We start from the raw sequence: 26,784 nt of genomic DNA, 5'->3' as shown, positions 1-26,784 counted from the left end.
CCCACCAATATATTGAATATAAATATATTAATAAAATAATTGTATAAAAATACTTTACATGTACAATTGATCATTTCAAGTACAAAAAGGGCAAGAAATTTCTACCATCACACGTTACAGAATAATGAACTTAACAATATCATTTTATACAGAAGTATGAGCAGTATTTAATTGTATAACTAATTGTATAGATATACAATTAGTTGTATCATTAACAATTTCAAGTAGGAGATATAGAATATATTATATATATATTATATATATATATAATTATATATATATATATATATATATTATATATATATTATATAATATATATTAACATATAAAATATACTTATAAAATAAAAGTTTGCGTAACGTACAACTGGAGAGCCAATTTTCTCATTTTATTTCGTAAATTAATATGTAGAAAAATATATTTGCATTGATAATTGACGTTCGTTGAGCAATTTTAAAATATCACGTTCAACTTCCGAAAATATCATTTCGGAAAAATGTATCAGCTTAAATATATACTTAATTTACATATAACAGCGTGGTTCTTCTCGTCTATCAATCTTTAGTGATGGAATTATTAAGATTATTGAAAAAAATTATTCTATCGTAACGTAATTCGATCACGAAAGATTAATTTACAATTTAGACATTCAAATGTCTAAAATTCTTATTATTATTGAATATGAAAAATAGAAATAACGAATAAGTTAAAATTGATTCCAGAATAATTCTAAATTGTATTATGTTATTACGAACGAGTAGATATCGCCGACATTATTCTCATTTAAAAAAAGAAAATCTGGTATTTACAAATTAGAGATATCACCAGATCATTAATTAAACGAGATTAATTAAACCGTTAATTAAACCAGTTTAATAAAAACAATGTCTTTGACTTAGTCAGAATTATACACATTTTTCAAGAATTTATAACTACTACATATAAATGTATTTATTTTTTAGTATCAAAATTACTTAAGAACCAATTTTATATCTCTATAAAAGTCACCCTGTATTGAGCAGAAAGTATTTGCAAAACTAGAGAAATAGTATAAATACATTCTTCGAGTACCTTTCATATAACGTCCTATACAGCTAAATAACGATCGTTTATCGCTTACGATACGAAACAAAATCGAAACAACAAGTTCGAAGATCACTTTGAACTTAATCGGTTTATCGTACAGACATGATCTTCCACTTAAGAAGAAAATACGCGGCACATCGCGTTAGTATAAGTATTATTATAAGCGCCACAATGTCATTCCAAAACTGATTACCTTCCATCGCAATATCAGAAAGGAATTTTGCTGGATATCTGTAATGGCAGTACAAATTTTCGTTACTTTTGCAGAATAACACTGGTCTATCGAATCCATAAATTGCACCGATATATCTGTAAATTTATAAAGAAAATTAATTTAAACATTATAGAATAAATTAATATTTTTATAGAAAAGTTAATTTTTTCTAATTATTTCATAAAAAAACTTTTACGTTAAAAGATTTTAATAAAATATTAATATACGATAATGCAAAAGTAATGTTTTAGACAATTGGAACAAAGCTGCATTACTTTTGTTATCTTTAAAATTTATGACATATATAAAAATATAAAAAAAGGAATATTACCCTTCCAAACCATATCGCAAGAAACTGATATATGTACCCCACTTAAGGTAACTTGGTATATCACGTAATGTAACACCAAACCCAGCGAACATCATCAATGGTACGGTCAAAGTTGGTCCCACGAATGTTCCATTCTAAAATTTTAAGGAGATATGTTAAATATCTTCTAATTATGAAATGTTGTTGGTACTATGAATGGCAAATTCATATTGTGAATTATATGACTATGAATATAACTATGAATATAATAGATAGAAAAAAGATAAAATATTGGTTTACTGCACTTTGTGCTTTGGGTATATTACATATTTTTGTATATTATTTTCTATAAATACGTAAAAATCGGCAATTTAATTATAATTATTATGATATACTTACAATTACATTGCACACCGCCCCAATCATGAGACCAGCTCCCTGTGATATTAGAACCACTAACAAGCTAATCGCGAAAAACATGAAAAATCGTGACATTTCTAATGGTTGAGACGTGAACAAATACGTTATCACCGAAAAAAGTAGACAACATATTACCGAAATCGGTAATTCGATGACAGTAATGGCCGTATAAAATGCTTTTAAACTGTACCATCTGTTGAAATGTTCTTTTAATAGAATGCTCATTTGCATAGGAACTGAAAAAATATCAAAATCCAATTAAAAATCATATTTAAAAATTATCAAGAATTATAACAACTAATCGCTAAATTATGAACAGTTTTACGTACAAGTAACTACGGTAAGCATCATTGTGGTCATCAGATGATGTATAAGAATGGAAAACAAAAGATTATAATTATCTAACACTCTGGCACCGTCGGTTCCAGCTTCAATGAAAACCATACCAAGCATTAAACCAACGGCTATATTAACTATGATTCGTAAATATGTTAATGTCTGCAATAGAAAGATATGAATTTATTCGAAGAATAGTATTTATTCATCTATGACATTTCATTCAGTATAAGCTTATGAAAAATCATTCATCATAAAGAGAGAGATTATATTACTACATAATGAAATATTAATTGCCACTACTTGTAGATTACTAAGGATAATCAGAAATAAACATCACATCCTAACAAATTATATTAATTAACGCATAATTAATAATTGTTTAAATTGATAATTTTGTAGATTTTGCACTTTTATAATACTTACAGTATCTCTTTTAGACTTTATAAAACCTCTTTCAATCAGAATTTTAATCTGATGTATTAAAGAAGTCGCATGAAGACTACTTTTTCCACTTAAATTCACATGCTTCTTAATCGGATGCAACGCTGCAAAACGAAGAAATGAATATCATTAAAACAAATCATTCTCGTATTTGATTTAACTTATATATAATCTTATTAAAATGACGCAAATTTAACTCGTAATAGATGTACCTTTCAAATTATTTGCACTTATAAGAGTATCAGTATTTTGGAACCATTGCGTACTCTTGCCGTTCTCTGAGCCTGATATTAACATCGCTATTTTGTCATCTCCATATTCACCGCAAGCCAACTCAATTACTAAAATAAAAAGCAATAAATTAACTATATTGGGCGAAATATCTAATTTTCGAAAAATGAAGCGTTTTCATTTAGCGCGAAGAAATTTAAACAATTTTCAAAAAACAAAACGCAATATTTTATATCAGAAAATTAAACACTATATCTGATTAAATAAATAAAAACTTATTTGCATAAAAAAAATACAAATGTGTGTGTGACAGACTTACAGTCTAGTCAATTACGAATATATATGACATTAGGTTGTCCGGAAAGTGTCTTTCTTTTACAGATACGTCTTTTGCAACGATGCATCTTTATACAAACATGAAACCTAATCTGTCGAACGTTGTGATCTTTATTTTGATAGAACAAAATGGATCATACGTAATTCAATAAAATAATATAAAACGGAAAATGTGCGTCCATTATTTCCTTATAAAACGAAAGAAACTTTTCGGACGATCTAATATAAATTCTAATAAAACGTAACAAGAATTCTATGTGAGACCATACTGGGAACCAGTGTACCGCTTTGTAACTGCCTATCTATATTAGTCTTCCATAAATATCTTAAACGAACATTTCGACAATCTGAACATTTGTTATTTTTAGCTCGACTGATTTACAATCTCGCTATATCTCTCTATCCAACTATACGTCGCTCATACCGTAATCAGCTGGATTGTAGTATACAGGACATGGCAGTTTAACGTTTTCCAAATAGGAAACCAACTGGGTGGTTGCACCATGAAATAAACATTCTCCATTCGCTAGTACATAAACCTGCGATCATAAATACGAAAATAAAAATGAAGTCGACAGCCAGGCATACAAAACATAAAAGTCTACATCTTGAATGAAACATAAGAGATACGATCAAAATGCAGACATTCAAACTATGATTCAACACAGGCAACGAATAAATTGTACAAAAAAAAACCTACGGCAAAAAGTACCTCGTACCAGATCAAACAACTGAAAGAGCGAGGCGCTAGGTTGATGTATCGTGCAGACGATCGTCCTTCCTTGTCGTGCGAGCAGTTTCAACAAATTTACCACATGCATACACGATGAACTGTCCAGACCCCTGAAATATTCACCATACTATATGACTACTGTTATCTCTATATATTATTATCATTAGATTACATATGTTTATGCAATTATATAAGTGAAACTTAAGCAGAGATTTGATATAACTCATTAAGGACCAAATAACAATTTATCAGAATGTTGTAAATATTTGAATTGCTTGTAGAATCATTGTAGTATATTATTATTATAAACAGAATTTGATAATGTAAGGTGATTTTGAAATTTTACAAGTGACACGTTGCTGCAAGCGTTTGTTTGGAATATTTTATATATTTTTGCATATTACATGCATTCAGTACATTCGCATATTCAAATTTCCTATAAATACGTATACTTACGTAGTCGGTTCATCGAGAAACATAACAGTCGGATTATTAACCAACTCTAAAGCGATGGATAGCCTCTTTTTTTGCCCGCCACTTAATTTTTCCGTTAAAGTATCCATATGCTCATATAGACCCAAGGTATTCAGGATGTCTTTAATCTAAAATATAACATATTATTTAAATACATAACTTTTATTGCATCACTTTATGAAGATGTATTCATAACATTATAGTAAAAATTCATTAACTGATATTATATGTATGCTTACAGGAAAACTTCTTAAATATTATAAATATAAAAACAGTTAAAGTTTAAAAAACCAGAACTCGATATAAAAATCACCAATTTTTTCCAAATAGGTATACAACTATAATTTGAGTGAATAATCGATCGAATGTATACTAGAAGCTTCTTGTTATATCTCCATAACGAAATTTGCCAATGATAGAAATATTTAAGAAATTTTAACAATCGATCTCGAGTATAAGCATCTACATACGTACTATCGTTTCCTTCTCGTATCTAGGGGTGCTAGTGGGCAGCTTGAGGTCAGCTGCGACAGTCATGTTCTCAGCGACTGTCAACAGAGCTTCTAAACGGTCATCTTGCGTGATGTATGTGCTACATCTATGGCGATCACATGGAACATACAAAAAAGCGGTCAAAGATAAGAATACATAATACGAGCATAGAATTTAATTACAAGCCACATTGTTTGAATTCATTACCTACTGTCTATTCCCGACTTCCATGTGTGACAAATATCTGATTAGTGACAAACGTACAAAATACTTCTAAATAATTATGAATCTTCTATTTGTAAATATAACGGAAATGTAATAGAATATAATAAAAATAACGAAAAGTAATAGCAATCTATTTTATGAAATATTAGGGAATAGTAAAAAAATGTTAAATGGTTAAAAAGTAATTTAAAAAGATAGGCTTCTAGATATATAAAAGGATTTAAAAGTAAGAAGGAAGTGAGAATAATTTCAAAAGAATTATTATAACGAAAAACGTAATCTCTATTTATATACGTATGCATTTTTTGCATTGTTATAGTTATTATATACCAGACGATTTTTAAACGAATTCATTAATTACCATAATGGTATTTAAGATAACCTAGTCTTCGGTCACGTATAGCGTTGTATTAGCATATTCATGATTTCGCACGACACAATGCTTACTTTCGAAAAGAATTCAAGTGTCGGACATGACCATTGATGTAAATGTTTCCATCCATGCCAGTCGTCCTGAATCCCGACAGGATATCCAGCAAGGTCGACTTCCCTGCTCCGGATGGGCCCATTAAAGCGATTAAATGTTTCGCTGGAAGTCTTCCATTGATTCCGTGTAATATCTCCTTTTGGCCTGTAATATGCCTCATTGTAAAAATAAAGAGTACATTAGCTGTACATGAATCAGTGTGATTAGAGCGATCACATATGTATGCATATAGATATATTGTGAATATAGGATACGATCGTTTATTATTAATATTAAGAGATGCTATTGTTTATAAGAGTCAAGAAATATATTTTCTTGAACTATATTTTTATTAAATTTTTTAATATTTATGATATTACGATACTAATTCTATAAAATATAATTATCAACGATTGACATTTAGCGATCATTTGCAAAGGTTGTTTTTCCAATTTCGAAAAATCGATCTAATTTACATTTTCTGAAAATTTGTATTTTGCACAAACTCTGCAGATTTAGAATTAATATTCCGGACTTTGCAGAATTTAAGAACTTCCTTATGAATCAAGACAAAATCCCGATTAATCAATGCAACACTACCATATTTATTATTAACTATAAACAACAAGTTACATTCTATAAAGATGAATGTGACAAAGTTCACATACGCGTAGTTTTTCTCTAGTTGTTAAATATGCATGTTACTTGGCATGTGCGACCCTATATCATTAAACGTTGAATGTCTTGTTGATTATTCAATAAAAACAAGTAATAAGGTCATAGCATTATCATCAAAATAGAGATTGGGAAAGACTTAAGAGGAGGTAAGACGATCGACTATTGACAGAAATGTGAGATATCAATTTACTGTCAGAATCAGAGGATGATTATCTTACTAGATGATGGCCAGTGGCTCGATCACTGCGTGTGTATATGTAAGAACTAGAAATAGGAGTGTGAAGATAATACCGGGAATTCACCAGAAAACTAAGTTATGTCTCCACTGAAACAAAGAGGAACGTTTTGCCATATTACGCTGCTGCATGTTCCAAAATACTTACAACAAGCAATACTTATAGATATATTTTATCCATATTAAAACAACGTAATCTGAGGAGCATTCGGGTCTTGTTTCGATTTAAAGGTTATTTGTTGCAACAGCAATAAAAACTTTCTTGGTGTTGATTCAGTGGAAACAGGGCTTAAGCTATGCTATGTTATGGAAACCTTCGATAATTACCAGAATTTCGGGACTCAGGTTCTGCAATTATGGAGAAGCAGAAATGATTCTATTCCAGAAAACTGAGATGTTAGACGTGCCGAACGTAGAAAAGGACAACACGAGTGAAAGGGAAAAAGGGACTGAGAGTTTGACGTGTTTGGTAACATATAAAAACTTTCTTACCGTTGATTGTTGATCAAGAAAGCTTCTACCATTACGTTTGTTACATTTTTCTGATTAAAATGACATCAAACACGATACAATTTTCAGCATATTTACGTATTTAATAAATGATAAGCATATTAATACGTAAATATAATTCATGTGTTTGGTCTCGTTTTAATCAGAAAGATGTTATAAATATGTTAGTAAAAGTTTGATTTTAAAAAAGTTGAAAATAAATCAGTTTCACTTTTGAATTGGTACCTACATACATCGCCTGAGCGATATATGATATTGGATCATATTATACTACTCGACAGGGCCGGCGCAAGGCAGATTCAGCGTGTTTATCGGAACTCGGCCCCGCGTTTTGAGAGGTCTCGCGGTTTACGAAAATTATCCAATTAAAAAACACCGATTTTGATTAACTTTTTACAAAATGATGATACCATTAACAGATGCAAGACATTTTTTTTAGTAGCGATGATTCAGTTTAAAGGAGTGACGAAAATCATCAAAGTTCAGTGTAACTCAATAAAGTCCTCATATCCTGGAAACTACTTTAGGTAAAAAAATCTACGCGCTTTCAGAGAAATGTACTTTTTAGAGAAATTAAACTACATCAATAGTTTTTTGCAAAAGTCATACATGATTACAGATTTTGTACTTTCATTGAATCTTTTGCCCCTTGAAAGCGAATTATGAATGCGAAAAAAATTACTTGGATTTGTTTTAAAAAACTGCTTACAAAGATAGAGATAAGACTCCCCAATTTTTTGAAGTCTGTCGACGAGTCGCAGCTCCTACGAACCTGCATAGGAACTGAGCATAGCAACGCCTGACATTTATTAGTGGTTGTGTGTCAGTTGCCGTCTTGCGGTTCATATGTCTTAAACAAAAACGCATGAGGCTATAGCATTATTACGGTCTTTGATGCTGAACGTTAGTCAATCTCACGACGCAAGGACTGTGTGATCATTACGTTTTGGTAAATTTAAGACGACGAATATTTTTCAAAATTACATTATGGTATAAACTATGACATATACATTTTCAAAACGTTTGATTTCTGGTAAGTGCTTTTTTTCAATTATTTCCCCTCTTTTACAAATGAAATTCAATACATATAATTAGTTGAGAATTTGAATATTATTAAATTAATTTCGCCCCAAATGTTAAAATTTCGATAAAGTGAGCAAGAACGGAGAAATGTTTCAATTATATACAAACTAATGAAATATATAGTTTATTCTATCTCGCAGTAAATGTTTTTTGGCACACGATTTTATTCACTTTTTTAACAGACAAAATTTTATATACAGAAATATGTTTTTTTAAGAACCGCTATGGCTAGCAGAGATAGAGATCGTGGACAGAAATACTTAAGCGAGACAGAAAAACTGAAACAGAAGAAGCAGCGGGACGATTATATTAAACAGCAAACAAACAACATTTTGAAGTATGTAATTGAAGCTACTAGTCATTAAAGACAGCCAAACGAAGGTAAAAAACATACGGCAATGAATTAGATCCCTTTGGAAGAGGAAAACCAAGAGTTGAATACACCTGTGAAGGAAAACAAAGAAGACATCAACGAAACTGAATTGGACGAAAATGGAAACAATAGAAAAACGAGCGATTGTGAAATTCATCAAGAAAAAGATATTGAAAATGTGGAAATTGAAGCACAAAAAGAGGAAAACAGAAATTGCGACGCAATAAGAAGAGCAAAATATTATTCCATTTTATTGGATTGTACACCAGATGTGAGTCATCAAGAGCAATATTATCAGCTGTTCTTCGTTATGTCAACATAACAGACGAGGAGGTTGAAATCAAAGAACATTTTATCAAATTTGAAATAGTTCACGATACAACAGGAAAAGGACTATCTGAAACTATCATGCTCATTCTGGATCAGTTGGGAATAAAAATATCCGACTGTCGCAGACAAGGATATGATAACGGTGCCGATATGAGAGGAATATATCAAGGAGTACAAGCAAATATATTACGTGTAAATCCTAAAGCGTTTTACATACCATGCGGTAGTCACAACTTGAATTTGTTATTGAGAGATATAGCAAAATCATCAACCCAAGCACTATACTTTTTTGGTGTTTTACAAAAGATTTACACGATATTTGCAGCTTCGACATCGCGTTGGGATGTTCTAAAAAAACACGTTGAAAAGATTACACCTAAACCATTATCAGAAACTAGGTGGGAATGCCGTTTTGATAGTGTAAAGGCTATATATATATACGATTTCATGCTCGCCTGAGCAATAAATTGACAATTGAGATTTTGTCTATAGTCGCAAGATAAATGAATTTGAATTTATTGCCAGTCTTATCACTTGATACGAAAAACACCTCAAATACGGGAAGAAGGCTAAAAAGGAAACACCCGGTAGGCCTCACAAAGAATATAACCTAGCAAACGGAGGATGATAGCCCGCGGGGGGTAGCCACCAACGTGTTAATATAACTGTTAAAAAATTCAAATGTCCAAAATGGACAAATTGTGAATATAAAGAAATAAATAAAAAAAAGAGAAGGAAAATTGATACGAAATATTATAAAAAATTAACATCGTTGGCAAAGCATTGCAAAATCAAAAGATGCAAATCGATTTGGCCACAAAGCATCTGAAAGGTCTTAACGCATTCTTTGCGGAATACAGAAATGAAATATTTAGCAAAGCTATGATCGCAGCAAATGAAGTTGCAAAGGAAATGGACATGACACCAGATTTCAAATCATCGTACAGGGGCAAAAAACGGAAATTATTCGATAATGAAGGACACGATGAATAAAAAGGACACGATAAAAATAATAAATACGTATCCTTTAAAAGTAGATTCGAATTATATACAGGTCATCAAAATATTTTTGGTTTTCTATACATGAATGAGATTGGAAATTTAGATAATGAATATTTATTAAAGTGTTGTCAAGACCTTCATTTATATTTGGAAGGAGATTTCGATGGAACTGAAAAAAAGCACAATTAACGCAAACCAATTATTCGTCTTTAGATTCGATGAGTTACATCGTAAAGAACTATCTCTCGGAAGCATACTCAAATTTATTAATCGCATTACAAATTATGTAATATATGTAGTATATATGTTATATGTGTAATAAAACATTATCTGCGATCATCGATAAACCAAGAGAGATTTTCATCTCTGGCTATTCTATCAATAGAAAGTGAAGTATCAAATTCAATCGATTTTGGTGATGTTATCAAAGATTTGTCGTCGAAAAATGTGAGAAAAATTATTTAATATTATTATTGGACTGTATTAATATTTAATATTCATCTTATAAAAAATATATAATATGTAACAGCATTTGTAAATAAAATTGTAAAATTTAAGTGTAGGATTTGAATGTGTGTTCAAGCCCCGGAAAATTTTTGAACCGGCCCGGTAAACGGTCACGCCGGCCCTGCTACTTGACTGCGGCGAGCTGTCGAGCTTCACGGTGCGTCAAGAGGAACCTCCCCCCGTGGTGGAGATGACGACCATGCAATTAGAGAACAAGAAGTTTATGTCTGCGGTTATCGAAGGTTTCTTCTACTACGATTAACAATATTTTTCGAAACATATACATATGTGAAATCGTTTCCACCAAAGGTAAACTAAATTGTATTATTAGCTGTGCTATTAGTTTAGCTTTTGGTGGGAACGGTTCGGTACATATATACATATATTGAAACAAATATTTTTAAATATAAGATATCATAGCATAATTAAGCTTAGCTTTCCAATGAATCTCCGGCCTTAAAGGAACTAAAACAATCTGTGTATACATGACGTCAAGGAAGTGACATAGATAAATCAAAAAAGGAACAGGGAAATATCGAAACACTGATGCTATTCTAACCTTTCTTACAACCCAGTGACACGGTATATTTGATGTTCTCGAACATAATATCAACGGTATCCACCGCGTTGCTTTCCATGAAACATCTTCCATCCTCAATATGTACATTTTCTACCTTTTTCTCTGTCTGCTTAGACATAGTGTAAACCTTCGCTTCGACTGTATTCGTCTCCTGGCCATTGCTCATCTCGTGCATCAGTACTTCCATCGTCCAATATTTTGAGCGAGCTAATTGCTCGCCGATTAATGGAACATAGGCAAGCAAACACCATAAAACTGCAGTCAGAAAAATGAAATATGATCAATACAGAAAGGAACATAAACAAACAGAAGGATACAATATTTATCATCAATTATTTCCAAATCTAGCGTTCCGATTAAAAAATTTGAAATTTATCGCCATCTTAACCTCTTAACCTACAACTACGGGCATAGCTCGTAGTACGATGATCGAACCAAACGTAAATATTACGGGCATAGCCCATAGTAGATGATCGTTCTCGGCCAAAAATTCTCGAACGTAAATCGTAGGTTAAGGGGTTAATACTATGATAACTGATGACAACATTTGTACTTAATATACATTTCTGCGCAAAATTGTTAGAATATATTGTACTTTTAATACAGTTTTGGCATTTAATTTAATGTATACCATGAACTTAAAATATTATAGTATATTATAATTTATATTTTATAGCACAAATTTTATAAATTTTAATATACTGCTACCTTATTTCCCCTGTCAGATAAAGTATCTAATTAAATAGTATTCCTTTGCATGTTTTAATAATTACATAGTTAACTTTTTAATACCGACTTTGAAAAATAAGCAAATATCAATGTTCGACGTGAATTTTTCTTTTTTTCTTTTATGAATGTTTGCCAATTACTTAAAAATGGCTGGACCAATCGGGATAATTCTTTGTGCATCTTATAGGATATGTTATAGGGTATGCAGTATTGGATTCAACCATCGGAATCAAACATTTTGCAATACCAATATTTCAATATTCTAATCTACCAATTTCATTTACGTGTATTCAGTGATTGCTCTGCAATTATTGAACTGACATCAAGATGATTCCAAAACAGCAGCCTGGCTGAATGTTTTGAAATTGCGTTGATAAATTTTATTGATATATTCCGTTGCAATATATTTTTTAGTATGCTGTTTAATAAATAAATGAATAATGTAATCGTTGTTGCATATATATCTAAATCAAATATAAATAAAATAGAAATTACTTCATACTTTTAGCGGTTTTTGAAATCGATATTTTTTGACAACAAATTTTTTATTTCAGCTTATAGTTAAATAAATATTATAACTGTATTAAGAATTTTGACCAGGACTCTATACATACATACATACGCATATATACATGTACATATTCATTTGTCTACATACGCATTTCTGTAATTATTTATAACTTCTATTTTTTTTATTTTTACAACATATATTCAGAGTTCAGAAATTTTTCAACAAATGTAACAAAAACTAAGTAGCTTACTAATTGACATGAAAGTTATGCTCAAAACTAATTGATCGTCATAGTTTTAATTGGGAATGAAAACATGTCTGTATATCTAACAAAGATGTGTACAATATTCCAATAATATCCTTCAAGTTACGTGATATGACTCCATCCATGGAGTCTTTTATTCATTGTATTGCACACATCTTGCTGCTGTGAATTTAAAAATGTAATATTTTAACATAAGAATTCTCTGCTACTTAGAATTAATTAACCGTATCCCCAATACCTTATACTTCCTTATCCCCTCTCTGGTCCTTATGCACACCCATATTCTTCCTATATTCTCCTCCTTCTCTCTGTTCTTTACCTATTATCCATTTTATCTTTTTTCTATGTAAATTGCAGAAGCGATATTTTTTTGTATTAGACAAATTTGAATTGTAAAAGATCGTAATAAAATATCATTATACAAGACACAAAGTGAGGGTATAAAAAAATGATAGCTGAAACCCAAACGAATAATTATCATAACAACAGGTTATATTATACAATATTCTTATATGACTAGTGAAATAATTATACAACTGCCATCCAAATATATTATCTCTGCTATTTCTTAAACAATATCTAAATCAACACACAACAGGCACACAGATCATGAGATTTTGGGTCACATTTAAGATAGTTTGGATTGAATATCTGAATTCCAGGATTATAATTCACATTATGGATCTGCCCTCTGTAGCTCTCTATCTATAGAAAAACAACTGAATAATACCCTAAAAATATCAAAGATCCTTATAATAATTAACACTAGGTTCACGGGACCCGTCAATTTGACGGATTTCAAACTTCGAAATGAAATATCCCAAAAACCATTTTGCATCATAAGTTAATCATTTCATCTAAAGAATTTGTACACGCAATAATTTTTTCCTAGGCTTTCTAATTTTTTAAATCTGTATGTAGTATACCTATCTCTACGAAACCCGTCAAATTGACGGGCCAGCTGACTTCATAAATAAACCGTTTTTCAAAGACAGTGTGCAAAAGTTTCAGTCATCGTAGACATTTCCCATTATTGTCTCCGCTTATTGTAAGTATTTGCAATAGGCACAGTATTTTCTTATTTTGACCAATTCTTTTCTAACAATCATGAGTAAATCCAACAGATATAATAAGATATTGAACAAAATTGTCAACATCAATGAAGATTGTTCTGAGGATACCTCAATCCGAAGATCAGTATGAATTAGGCCAAAGCGAAGCTGACAGTGAAAGCTCTGAATGCATTGAAAGTGGAGAGACAAAAGGATCTTCGGCTAGCGAAGAGGAACTCCTTGAAAGTGTGTCGTAACAAGAAAAGTATGCGTATTCTTTTCAGTTCTGACTCCGAGAATGAAAGGACGTGCATTCCAAGCACATCCCAAAATGCAATAGGTGAAATTGAAATTGCAATTGACGGGACACAGTGCATAAAACTGAAAGCAGGCGGAACTAGGGATAGGACGCCCATTCGTATGATATTCAAGGATATCGCAGGGCCTATTGACTATGCTAAGAGAGATATTATGTCGGGTTGTGTAACTAGTGCTTTCGAATTGATAATTGACAGACACATAATGGAACAGATACAAGATTGCATTGAAACCGAGGCGCATCGAATTTTGAAAAAAGACTGGACAATCACAGTTGCTGAGTGTGTAATTTTCTAGGAATTCTATATGCCCGGGGCGCATATGAAGCAAGGTCATTGAAAGTCTCCAAAAAATTACAAAGGGATAAATTTGCGCTGATATCCGAAATATGGAACAGGTTTATAAGTAATAACCAGGCTTGTTACAAGCCATATGAAAATATCTCAATAGATGAACAATTATTTCCAACGAAAGCCCGATGCAGGTTTACGCAATATATACCGAATAAGCCTCATAAATTTGGCATTGAGTTTTGGTTAGCAGTTGGCGTCCAAACAAAATATATTTTGTATGGTTTCCCTTATATGGAGAAAGATGAAACTCGATGCTCAAGGAAAAAAGGACAAGATGACATTGTTTTCCTCAAATTTATATAAATCAGAAAACTGCACGCTTACTGTGTATAAAAGTAAACCTAACGTAAAAGTCCTCCTTCCAAGCACCAAACATACAGGTATACAAGTAGAAGACAATTATAAACGTGTTCTAGAAAGCATCGCTTTTTATAATAAAACAAAGTTTGGTGTGGACGTCACAGACCAGATGGCGCGCAAATATAGTGTGAAAGCAGAGAGTTTTCGGTGACACCTTTAACCTTTTTTCAATATTTTAGATTTGGCAGTGATAAACCCGTGGATATTATGTAAAGAGTGCACCGGATCGAAAATATTCAGAGGGAAGTTCATATTTTGCCAAATATCAGACGCTTCATTTCTGTCACCTTTAACGTCAGAAGTGCGAAAAAGTTGTCAAGTGGCCTACTGCAAAAAAAATAGGAACAATAGTTGTTGTATATATTACAAAAAGATCGTATGCGGAAAATGCACAAACAAAATTCAGTATATTTGTAAAAAATGTGCTCAATAAATATGATTACCCTATATCGTTAATATTATTGTTATCATTTCCGTGATATTTAAATAAAAAGACTTTTTACTTATTAACAATTTATTTAAACGTGAAGCCTAATATTGTTCAATTAACACTTAATTTGAATAAATCGATTTTTTAAAGAAAATGCGTATTTTCGTTTACCCGTCAATCTAACGGGTGCTCGTAGAGATAGGTATATAAGAAACGCCCGTAAGCCTAGTGTTAATCAAGCAGTTAATATAATTTTGAATTGTACTGTAGTTTCGAAGTCGATATTTTCCTATGACGCTCATCATTTTAGATAAAGTGACGATTCGATTAATTGTAAGATAATTGCTTGGTACTTTAAATGAGTTCAATGATTTATTATAGATATAGAGTACATAATTTGCATCTAACATGGGTCGCCTGATTTTAAGAACTTCCCAAAAAGAGAAACATACTTTCTTTAACGAAACTAACATTAAAGTATAACTAAATTAGTGGATATTTATATGTATATGTATGTTATTATAATAGTTTTACAAAAAAGTTTGTATTTTGATATCATGCAGAAATAATATTTTTTAACCTGCCTTCACTAAAAAATTTTATTACTTAACTCACCCCTCAAAACCTGTTATATGCATTCAAACACGATAATCAACTGCGTTTGATAACAAATTTCTAATTGAATCTCAAGTGTAAACATACTTGTTTTTAGCTTCGAAAGAGATATATTATACTGCTGCCGATTAATTTTATTAATTACATTTCTTCGTAGGAATATTCAACAGAAATAGAGAATGAAATAATAAAACAAACGTATTGTAGTAATTTTAAAAATTAACATTTTTTAATATATAAAATGTGCAACAGTTTCTTATTATTTTGGATATGCTGCTCTGTTTTTGAAAACGTGACTTTAAATTGAAGAATGTAACTTCCAGTTTATATAAAGTTTATATAAACATATAAGTTATATATACATATGTTATATGTGTATAATCTATGCATATACATATGTATATACATAGATTATTTAAACGTCAGGTAGCAAATCTTCAAATAAAAAAGACATTTATATGCTGTTACATGCAATTTAATCTAAAACACAGGGACCAGTAATAAACAACTACTTCTGGAAGCCACAGGAAGTTACCACGGATATCTACTTGAATTTACTATTCTCACGATAAACGACATAACCGGTTTTTATCACAAAAGTATTTAATATTTATCGTCGAACGAATGACTTCTTTTTTTACATTACCATTCATTTTGCTTATAATTAATTTCATTTCCAAAAATAAAATTATTAAAATATTATAAAGATACCAAAAATTGTAATAAAGATATAAGAAATATCATAAAAAATTATAAAGATAAAAATTACTTCACCTTTGACACTTGACTATGCCTGATCAGCAATTTAAGTATGCATGGATCATGATAATGCTCATCGATCAGTCAGCATTTTAAATAATATTAACAAAGCGGCGAACATATATGCAAATTCATATTCTTATAAAGATAAGTAAAGAAATGGGATTTATGTAGGAAAGTTTACATACCAAGTATTATAACAAGTAGTATTAAACAAGTACTTTGGAAATTTTATATATTTCTGCTATATATATTTCTATATTTTATATATTTCATATATTATATATTTTTATATATTAAACGCATTCTATACATTCTTTCATCTCCAAATATCGCCTAAATGCATAAAAATCCGCAGTCCATTAACTACTCTGCCTAAACATGAATTGGTCTTTGTTACGGGTATAGGTTAAAACGCGCGAAACACTTGCTAGTGAAATTTGACATGATTTAACGAAAACCAAACGGAAAGTCTACGTTGATCCCAGATTAGATTAGATTAATCGTTCTATGACTACAAAGTGATTCAGAAATAAGTGATAAAACCTAGTGTTCTAATACTGTCTCTAAGAATAAAATAAGTGATATAAACATGAATTATTATTGCAAATATTTCAGCATCCAGTGATTCACTCTATTCTGTTCGAATGTCCAAGAAATTCAGGCATTTGCATTGCATCACATAGTCGTGATTAACACATACAGACAGAAATTCTGTCACAACCATATTTTTTAATTTCCGCAAATTATTTAATTACATTAGCTACGGTGCATCATGGTTACCTTACAATTATAAACAACACCTCGTCGATACAATGTCATTTTATGTGCAATAAGTCTATAGTATGGTAAGTAAAGGAAATGGTTTTGAAGGAATAGACAATTTTCTTGAAAAAAAAGCAAAGTTAGAAAACCTCTAATTTCGATAAAATAACGGTTATTTGCGGATTGTTAATAACACACGTTGAATGATCAAATGTCGGTATAAAGGAAAGAAAAACAAAATATTCTGCTTTATGACGCGTATTCATTTAAAAAAATAATAAAGACAGACACAGTTTATTGAGAAGTGTTTATTAAAAATAATTGAAGCTTAAATTCCAATAACGACGTGAATTTCGATTAGTCATTAAATTTATTGCAGAAAATAAGCACATCGATTAAAACAATTTATTCGTCTTCTTTATATCGGTAGTATATCTTTTTAATCTCCGTTTTATCTCTTTATTAATTATTTTCAAATTGATTTATTTCTGATAATAGTATTTGTCACGCAATTTCAAATTGTCCATAAACAATTATTATTTACATACATATAAATATTACACAACAGTGCATGATGAACAAGAAAACAATTCACATGCACGTATACATATGACATCGTTAAGAAAGAATCGACGACATTGAAACATTTGATCGTTAAGCAAACTTCCTCAAAGAGAACAAAGTGATTTATCTCTTCTGGCGATAACTCTAATCTTGTTTATAGTATTAACAACAATCATTGTTTCAGAAGTTAAAGCTGAACTCTGGTAACGTCTACTTATCTGTTTTACTTGGAGCTCTAATGATTTTAAAGGCTAACCAAACAGAATATAAAATTACCTAACCTATATCGTTAATAATTGATGATTGAAAACGAGAGAAAAAAGGTTTAACAAAGGTTATCTTAGGATTATAAATTTTCCTACAATTACAATGTAGATACTTTTTACTATAAGTATAACATATTACAAATGTAACAATAAAAATAATAAATTAATTCTTGCTGCACAGAAAGTTTATCATTTGTATGCGAACGATGGATTTCCGAGACAATAGCAATAAATTATAATGATTGGTCGAAGTACATCGCAAATCTAATCGCACAAAATGAATCAACAATGAAAGTCCAATGGAGAGATCGTTAAAGATCCACGCCGGCCGTTGTTTACGTCGAACGGCATAAATTCAAGTTCACATTTATTACTCCTGAGACGATAATAATGTGCAACGATCTATCTTGCATATTGATTTCTTTGTCAATTAGTTTCCTTGACAGCCTGTGTACATATTTCGAATGTTCTTAGAAATTGCTCTTAGTTAACGTCAGTGATCAACGATGATGTAAATTAAAAACAAGTCACTCTACATACGTATCGATATACGTCATAAAGAGTCATTATAAAGCTATAAAACTCTAACCTCCATATGCAAAACTTTATAGATAGTCGTATATTAACACTATATTTATCAAAAAGTTACAATTATGCAATTTTTAATATATTTTTTTCTTCGATTATGGCTATTTCTAATTGTAATTACATTACATTGAACAATAACCTATAAAAAAATATAATCGTATATTTACAAATTTAAAATGTATATAAAACATTTAATACGTTTTCGTTGTACAATTTGAATTGGCATCCCAGTTTCCCTTCTTACGAGAATTTATCGACCGCGCTGTGAAATGATCATTATTTATGATTGCTTTCTACAAAGATTTACACAATGTTATATTTATTACATATATTGTACTCTCGTTGGGGTTATCAAAACGTTAAGGAAAACTCTGAAGCTAATTCAGAAATTCCATTCTACTTTAGTATTAATAGCGCAAAGTATGGTGGTAATCAATATACCTACCTTTGTGCTGACTTTGTTTGTAATTGCAAAATAATATTGCAATATTTTTTAGATCATCATATTGATTATTTACATGATTGCTGTTAGAAAATTTTATGCAAACTTAATAGAAAAGATAATGATTGTAGAACAAAGATCGATTCAACGTGCGAAAACAAAAGTTGCCTCCTCGCGTTACTCAAAGAAAGAAATATGACTAACATAGAATATCTGCAAACATATGTGTATAATCATGCGATGAGTAAGTTTGATAGTATTACTTCGGACTTTGTACGCGGAAATCAAATTTGCCAACAAAACGTGCAATTAATCATGTAACTTTGGATAATTTAGATTTTAAATTGAAATAAATGCATTAGATACTTTAATTTTACATAGGTTATGTTAAAGAGTAATAATTAAATCTAACTAGAACTTATGAACTAGTTAATATTTCTACATATATAAGTATACATATATGGCATGCAAAATCAGGACTCTCGTGCAATAATTTACTAACTATCAATATTAATAAATTAAGAAGTTACAAGTAGTTCTTTTATAAACTTCGTAATTTTTTCGTCAAGTAAAATGATATAATTTATAATTGATAAATTTACTTGTAAAATCTAATTTCGTTATTCAATTAATTAATATTATGCAAGAACATTTATTGACAATTTGGAATAAACATCTTGTAACTTCTAAGTATCTTTTACGTTTTCAGAATGGTTTCAAATTTCACCGATATAATTACATATAAATTCAAAATATTTTATATCGTATATATTATAACAGTACATATACAGTGTATGTACATGAATATATATAAAAATGTTCTATATGTGTTCAAAAGCATTTTTGCATCGCTATGCATACTTTTGTCCTCCATTTATCTCTGAACGTAGGACGAACAACAAACAAACCGCGATCTCGCTCATTTTGGATCATGAATCAAGGTTCATTAAAGAATTTAGAAATAAATAAATATTCATGTCACTATCAATCAGCTTAGGATCAACAATATTAACTATGATTGTTTCACAAATAAGTGTCCATTGACTATTCATTGAGAGATTGATTAATTGGCAATCAGTGATATCGTATTATGTAAGCATAAACAGGTACGTGTAATCTTTCTTACCAATCGATAAAAAGCTGTAATTGATATTGAAAAAATATACATTGGTCATGTACTTGTGTAAAGTATAAATTATTTTATAATATACGTTTCCATAAGATAAGCGTCTCTTTCTCTTTGGTCACATGACTGGACGATATCGAAAGTTAAAGATAACGTGATATAAAGATTGGAATTTCAAGTTTAGAAATACTTCAAACCTAATCCAGACAAAAAAACAGCTTCAATTATCTTTTCATTAATGTATAAGTCAGTTATAAATCAGGTATAAGTCAGTGTTTTTGTCTACGAAATATGCTTCTTAACTTACTTAAGTTTCAGCCATACAAGGTATCTATACCAAGAAAATTGGCCTTAATGAGTGTTTCTCTCTTCGAGAAGCTTCAGTTATTGTGTTTCCAAGGACACCAGATACATAATTATCAAAATGCTACAATAACTCACAAAAAATGTTCTTTCGCTTTTTTTGTAGCCTAAATACATATACAATTTATGTAACCAAATTGTTTAATAGAAGGTTTCTTTAGAAGATACTCTATACGCTTATAAATCTTTAATGATAATTAAACGCCAAATAATTATGCCAAACTACTAATATTTTATTCCTTCGAATAAGTATCTCTCTGTTAACTTTATCAAGCAAGGAAATAAACTTCATACTTCCATTATTTTATCTCTGCAACATATTCTTGTAGGAAACGTCATCGACACGATAAAACTTGACAATTACGAAAAATACATGATTTTCCATAATTCATTTAGATTGTATGTCACTTATAAATGCTTCTTCACTGATAATACCGAATGATTAATAACATCGCAGCAGCATGCGTGCACTACGCACAAAGTTCAATCGGTCATTTTACACAAATTGCTATGGCATATAAATATCAATACATATTCTTTAATTAATTTCGACCTTGGTACGTGATTCAAAAATCACCTGACTTGTTTGAAATGTTTTCAGAAAGAGCGCGGATTTTTACGCATTTTTAATAAATTTAAAAGTTTACAAATCCGCAAATTGTATATACGAATAAGTATACAAAAATATATGGAATATTGAAAGCAAAGTACTTTTATAATCGTTAACGGGTGAAAGAAATTTCTATGTAGGTTCCATTTCTTTAATTTTATTCACAAAAATATGAAATTGCATAAAAATACGAAATCTGCTTAGAAGAAATCGACTCAAATGAAATTACATTGTAACTTAAAGATTTGCTATTCTTTAGTGCCTCCCACAATCAAAGAAGAAACATTCAAATTTAGCAATAAGTTAACAACCACAAAAACCCACTAGTTACGCAATTACTTGACACGATGGATCAGATTCACGGACTATAAAAACATTACTCTTTAGATTTAAGCACTAAATTCAACTAGAATCAAACACGCGATAAACATTTATTAAACACGACATAGTACCACGCTAGAAAAATTTACTTATAATTCTCAACGAGAATTGATCGTAAAATCCATCCAAATAAAAAAAATTCTTTAGTACTTATTTCTTTATTCTCCTAAACATCAGGATAATGAAGAAAGGTTAACGTAGAAAAATTTCGTTTAAGATTTATTTCTCAAGTTACGAAATAATTCCATTTTTCGTTAAAATTGATGTTTACAATCACATATTAATATCGCCTATACCTTTTAACATGCTGTAGATAAAAAGTGAGGTTAACTTCGTTTTAAAAAATTACTAGAATAAAAATGTAAGTTAGTTTACAAAGAAGTTTAGCCAATTATTTTACAAAATAAGTAATATTAAATATAACAAGAGATGTTGCGTTATTGTAATCTGTATATATTAATGGATTCTTCGATATCTCTTAGGCCAGGTAAGATTTCAACTTAGGTTTAGTTTACAAACGATACCCGAACAAATGTGTGGAACATAATTCAGGATATTACCATACTCAATCTCTAAAGGGGCGAATTTAAATTTGAACATGAATTATATAACTGTACTTGTTAAGTTGCAACTTTTCTTTTTAACACAGTTGTCCTTTAAAAATCCGTAGAAGTACTTTAACGATTTTTTTTTTTAATTTCTCCCTCAAAGGGATAAAAGAGAAAAGAGATTTTTCACTCGATAGAGTCTGCTTCCCCGGCGGTCCCTTAATAGAGGGCTTTTTAAAAGCCAATCCATATGTTCATAAATATTAAGCTAAGAAACTCGAAAATGTTAAATATAATAAGAGAGGAGGCTTTAAAGAAACAGAAGGGAGAAGACAGCAAGGAAGAGGAGAATAATCCTTTCTAAAGTATGGAAATTTCAATTTTTTGCCGTCGTTGCTAAATTTAACGCAAACAAATTAACTTGGTACGAAGTTGCATGTTAGATGTCGTTACTTAACACATATATCAACAAAGAAAATGTTTATTCTCGATGAAAGTACATGTACGTTGTTTCATGTAGTTATACAATTTTCACTAGGGAAGTTTTGACTTCTGTTAGCAAGTACGACTGGCTGTGCGTCCAAATGTATGGGTAAATATGAGTGTTCTGTGAATAATTCTTTGTTCTTAGGATTCTTTCATATTTTAATTATTTTTTCATGCTTCAGAACGAGATCTTTCAAGAACTTTGAGAAATAGTCGACAACTTTTAAGAATATTACATTTCATTAAATAGTCATTTAAAATGTATATAATAATTTACTTACGTTAAATTTTGCGCCAGCTGCAAAAGATTTAAATTCATATGCATATTTAAGAATGAATCATTTTCCATTTTTAAGTGCCTTCAGTCCCTTCTCGTTTCCTTTAGAAGTCGGTTTTGTTCTATTTTATTTTTTTTTTTCAATTTTAAGGAATACCAGATTTGATTTGAATACTTACATTAATTTGTATTGCAATACGGTATTTGACTTGATTTTCAATTTGGATTATTTTCTATTTCCTCGATAAATATTATATTTCAAATTTTACTCTGTCGTTTTTTGCATGAATACGTTTTGGTTTATCGAAGCTATACATGCAATGTGTCCGTTTTATTTAGCAACATGTAAATATTTCGAAAACCATGGACGATACAAAAAAATGTTTGAAACAAATGTTCACTTTCGAGAGGAACATATCATACCAATGTTTATTTTACCTTGCAATGGTCTTAAAAATCGAAATCCACGGTTATATTTAAAATGGGAATTATATTGTTTTATTCAATACTCTTGTATTCAATACGTATACTCTTATATTTTATGGACTATACGTAAATTAAGGAATTTTTACATTTCAAGTAAGTATACTTTTCTATGACGACAAAAATGAATATGTCGATCTGGATGCACGCGCTGGATGCAGTTCCGTCGTTCGAAATCTGGGATCGAAACGATTTCGTGCAATTTCTAACTTCCTCGAAAGGTGCGAAGAAGTAGGACAAAACTGACAAGTCAGGACGAGTTTGACTCACTTTGCCTTCTACGAGCCTCCGATGAATAGCCTGTTTCGCTTTGAACAGTATTTAACTATATCAATAGTTGCATATTTCTAGCAATTTAATATAGCTATAAAAACAATTTTCTTAACTGACGAAAAATATTGAATTAATTTCGTAAATGAATAGTTTTCAAATTTACTAACTTGTATGATAGCTTCTTTTCTTACAATAAGCAAGAATATGTATGTACTTATGAGGAAGAGAAAGAACTATCAAATTGAGTACCTACTATTATATAAGATTTTTCAGTGAAAGCTATTCCGAATCTCAACTCATGATACACGATCGTCTTTCCCTTCAAGTAAAGCAAATAAATATTTCCTTATATCTCTTATCCTATCCAATAAATATTTATAAACATCTCCTTAAACAAAATACAATATTGAAGAATATAAACGATAATAACATACATGTATAGTAAAAATAAAAATGAATCAAATATATCCTTATATATATAATAAATATTGATAAATGTTCCCTTTACCTTCCAGATAATCGTAATAAATATATACATAACAAAGACAAAACTCTAAATGAGACAAATATTTCCTGATACTTCACTTTCCAAATAAATTTCAATCACACCTTCTCCTCACACTACTCGTAATTAAATGAAGTATAAAAAAGATTGAAGATCTCAGAAAAAGATCTCTTTTAGTAAATAAGTTTTCAAACAAATTTTTCATAATGAATCGTCGAGTCATATAGACAACAGCATATTTCTAAAAAAAAATGTTCGTATTACTTTTCTAATTAACACATTGGCACTGCCACTATGAATTATATATTGTACTTTGTCCTGAGTGCTGCAATAGAAATACACTACTATCAACATACCATACACACATTCATAGATAAATAACATTTAATTTTTGCAAAATATTAAACTTAACCCTCTTATAATACGGTATTCTGAAATATACATGATCGTTCTATACATATATATATACGGTACGTTATGCAGCACAGTATGCTATAATACTGCGTTATACGAAAGTTGACTGTATATTGTATTTGCGCACTTTTTCTCTGACAATGTTATCTAAGCCATTCATACCGTTGAACATATTTTAGTTCGTGCTATTTATCATTTTATTGTAAAAGGTTTAGTAAAACATGAAACATAACCATCATGATCGTCAACGTGTTATTAACTTTTTCATGTTTTAGTAATATACAAATAACACTGACTTTATATAACGCACACTCCTATAAATGTTTCTGGCCAGATAGATTTTTCATTTTATATCTTCAACACGCTATTTTAATAATTTTAAGTAATAATTTACAATTATGTAGCAGTGTTTATGTATTATACTGTTTTCTTTTACTTATAATACTCTTTTACCAGTATTATTTTAATGTTACTTATATACTTTTATAATATTATTACTTTTTACTTATATTTATAATTCGCTTTTTATCTAAACTTGTAATAGACGAAAGTCTAGCATAAGAATGATAATAACAAATAATAACAATACCGATATTGTTTCAATTTCATCTAGATTTCACTTTAGGAATACAAAGTTGAAAATTTATCTGGAAATTTTTGTACGACACAAGATTATTAATTTGTAGATTATGTATGATATCGACTTAAATACGGCACGTGAACTATAAAAATTCCAAAATTATAAAAAGTATTTCATAATAATTCATATTTCACAATGTAAATAAAGGTATTGTATGAACATTGCTTGTTAATATATAGTATTATAGAAAATAGAAATCAGATACATAACAACCATGTTAACCGCGATAATCGATTAAATGAGAAAAACAATATAAAACATGCTTTATCAGGTTCAAATCATATATTGTCATCTTATAAGAAATGTTTTACAAAAATGATAATAAAATAAAGATATGCACTTACAGGAATGAGAGTATGAAAGATACACGAATTTCTTGCTTGTCAGCTTTCACTGAGTAACTTTAGTGCACCAGTTTCATTTCACGTGTAATTTACTGGTCAGGTTGAAACACGTGCGTTTAAGAAGACGGGTATAACACAAACTTATGACTATAAGAACCGAAACAGATGTGTCAGAGACATAACCATCATAGAACATTCGTTACAACAGCATAGAGCACATACATGAAAATGCAAGCGCTTACTGCTCGCTTACTGCTTACTACCGCCGAATGCAGCTGATCGACTCTCATGTTCTCCCTTTACTGCCTTCCCCTATCATGTTTTTATTCCCCTCTACATATTCGCCCACCGATCAGGAGTCTATCACGCCCCCTCTCTTTTTCTATTTCACGCAACGATTCTCAAGTAAGTACTTTACGCTCGCTTACTCAAGTATTATTTAGTATAAATTATTTATTCACTTTATTAAAAATTTGCTCGAGGGATAGCCAAATATTTGTATTATTCATTTATTAATTAAAAGTAAATTTATATATATATGAAATAAAATATACGCGTATATATTTATTAAAAATAGTCCATGAAACTAACATGGATTATGTATTCTCTCCTTCAAAAATTATGAGATAATCGAACTTTTTTATTATTTATTTATTTGTTTAAAGTGAATTTATTGTGTGTGTGTGTGTGTGTGTGTGTGTGTGTGTGTGTGTGTGTGTGTGTGTGTGTGTGTGTGTGTGTGTGTGTGTGTGTGTGTGTGTGTGTGTGTGTGTGTGTGTGTGTGTGTGTGTGTGTGTGTGTGTGTGTGTGTGTGTGTGTGTGTGTGTGTGTGTGTGTGTGTGTGTGTGTGTGTGTGTGTGTGTGTGTGTGTGTGTGTGTGTGTGTGTGTGTGTGTGTGTGTGTGTGTGTGTGTGTGTGTGTGTGTGTGTGTGTGTGTGTGTGTGTGTGTGTGTGTGTGTGTGTGTGTGTACATTCGGAGAGAATGAAAGAGAGAACAGAGAAACGATGCACATGATTGGCGCATTGATACATTGTAATGTATGAATATTGTATGTATATTTGCAAATTGAAATTATATATAACAACAAAAGTTTTAGGAGAAGGTGGGACCACATGCACTCACACGCACGAAGAGATAGGTCGACACGATGCTTAGTTGTAAAAAGCGGAGAGTTTGTATATTGTAAATGTATATAGAATAAGGTAGTTTAAGTCAACGTAAAGAAATGACAGTTGATGTAGTTTGTAAGGA

The 26,784-nt window shown here is 30.3% G+C and overlaps 1 protein-coding gene and 1 long non-coding RNA gene across 5 annotated transcripts; one reads left to right on the top strand and one right to left on the bottom strand.

Annotated features, from left to right (window-relative positions):
* Nucleotides 1-536: 536 nt before the first annotated feature.
* Nucleotides 537-25,829, bottom strand: LOC126920809 (ATP-binding cassette subfamily G member 4-like). 4 transcript variants are annotated; one of them, XM_050731565.1, is made up of 12 exons: nt 25,533-25,829; nt 5,749-5,932; nt 5,059-5,182; nt 4,567-4,712; nt 4,097-4,220; nt 3,802-3,916; nt 3,023-3,151; nt 2,793-2,914; nt 2,360-2,528; nt 2,010-2,266; nt 1,632-1,765; nt 537-1,395 (listed from the first exon to the last, which is right to left on the bottom strand). In XM_050731565.1, exons 2-12 carry the CDS (start codon nt 5,868-5,870, stop codon nt 1,176-1,178), a joined length of 1,662 nt encoding a protein of 553 aa, XP_050587522.1. In that variant the 5' UTR covers nt 5,871-5,932; nt 25,533-25,829; the 3' UTR covers nt 537-1,175. The 4 variants fall into 4 exon arrangements, with proteins under 4 accessions (XP_050587522.1, XP_050587516.1, XP_050587542.1 ...); XM_050731559.1 differs by lacking the exon at nt 25,533-25,829 and adding an exon at nt 11,045-11,252; XM_050731585.1 differs by lacking the exon at nt 25,533-25,829 and adding an exon at nt 6,664-6,795.
* Nucleotides 6,468-11,671, top strand: LOC126920824 (uncharacterized). The gene is made up of 5 exons (XR_007712115.1): nt 6,468-6,591; nt 6,667-7,717; nt 7,810-8,223; nt 8,491-10,727; nt 11,180-11,671. It is a non-coding gene; the product is annotated as an uncharacterized LOC126920824 (long non-coding RNA).
* Nucleotides 25,830-26,784: the final 955 nt, after the last annotated feature.

This window comes from Bombus affinis, chromosome 1 (assembly GCF_024516045.1).
Source record: "Bombus affinis isolate iyBomAffi1 chromosome 1, iyBomAffi1.2, whole genome shotgun sequence".
Taxonomy (NCBI): Eukaryota; Metazoa; Arthropoda; class Insecta; order Hymenoptera; family Apidae; genus Bombus; species Bombus affinis.
The sequence above is the reverse complement of the archived record's forward strand: the minus strand, read 5'-3'. Positions and strand labels throughout refer to the sequence as shown.

What these genes read in the sequence shown, in the direction of transcription:
- LOC126920809 (XM_050731559.1), bottom strand. Translation starts at nt 11,252, where the DNA reads ATGGAAGTACTGATGCACGAGATGAGCAATGGCCAGGAGACGAATACA. An exon ending in GTCACTGGGTTGTAAGAAAG is followed by an intron (nt 5,933 to 11,044) that starts GTTAGAATAGCA and finishes GGCATATTACAG; the next exon opens with GCCAAAAGGAGATATTACAC. An exon ending in AAGTGCAAATAATTTGAAAG is followed by an intron (nt 2,915 to 3,022) that starts GTACATCTATTA and finishes TTCGTTTTGCAG; the next exon opens with CGTTGCATCCGATTAAGAAG.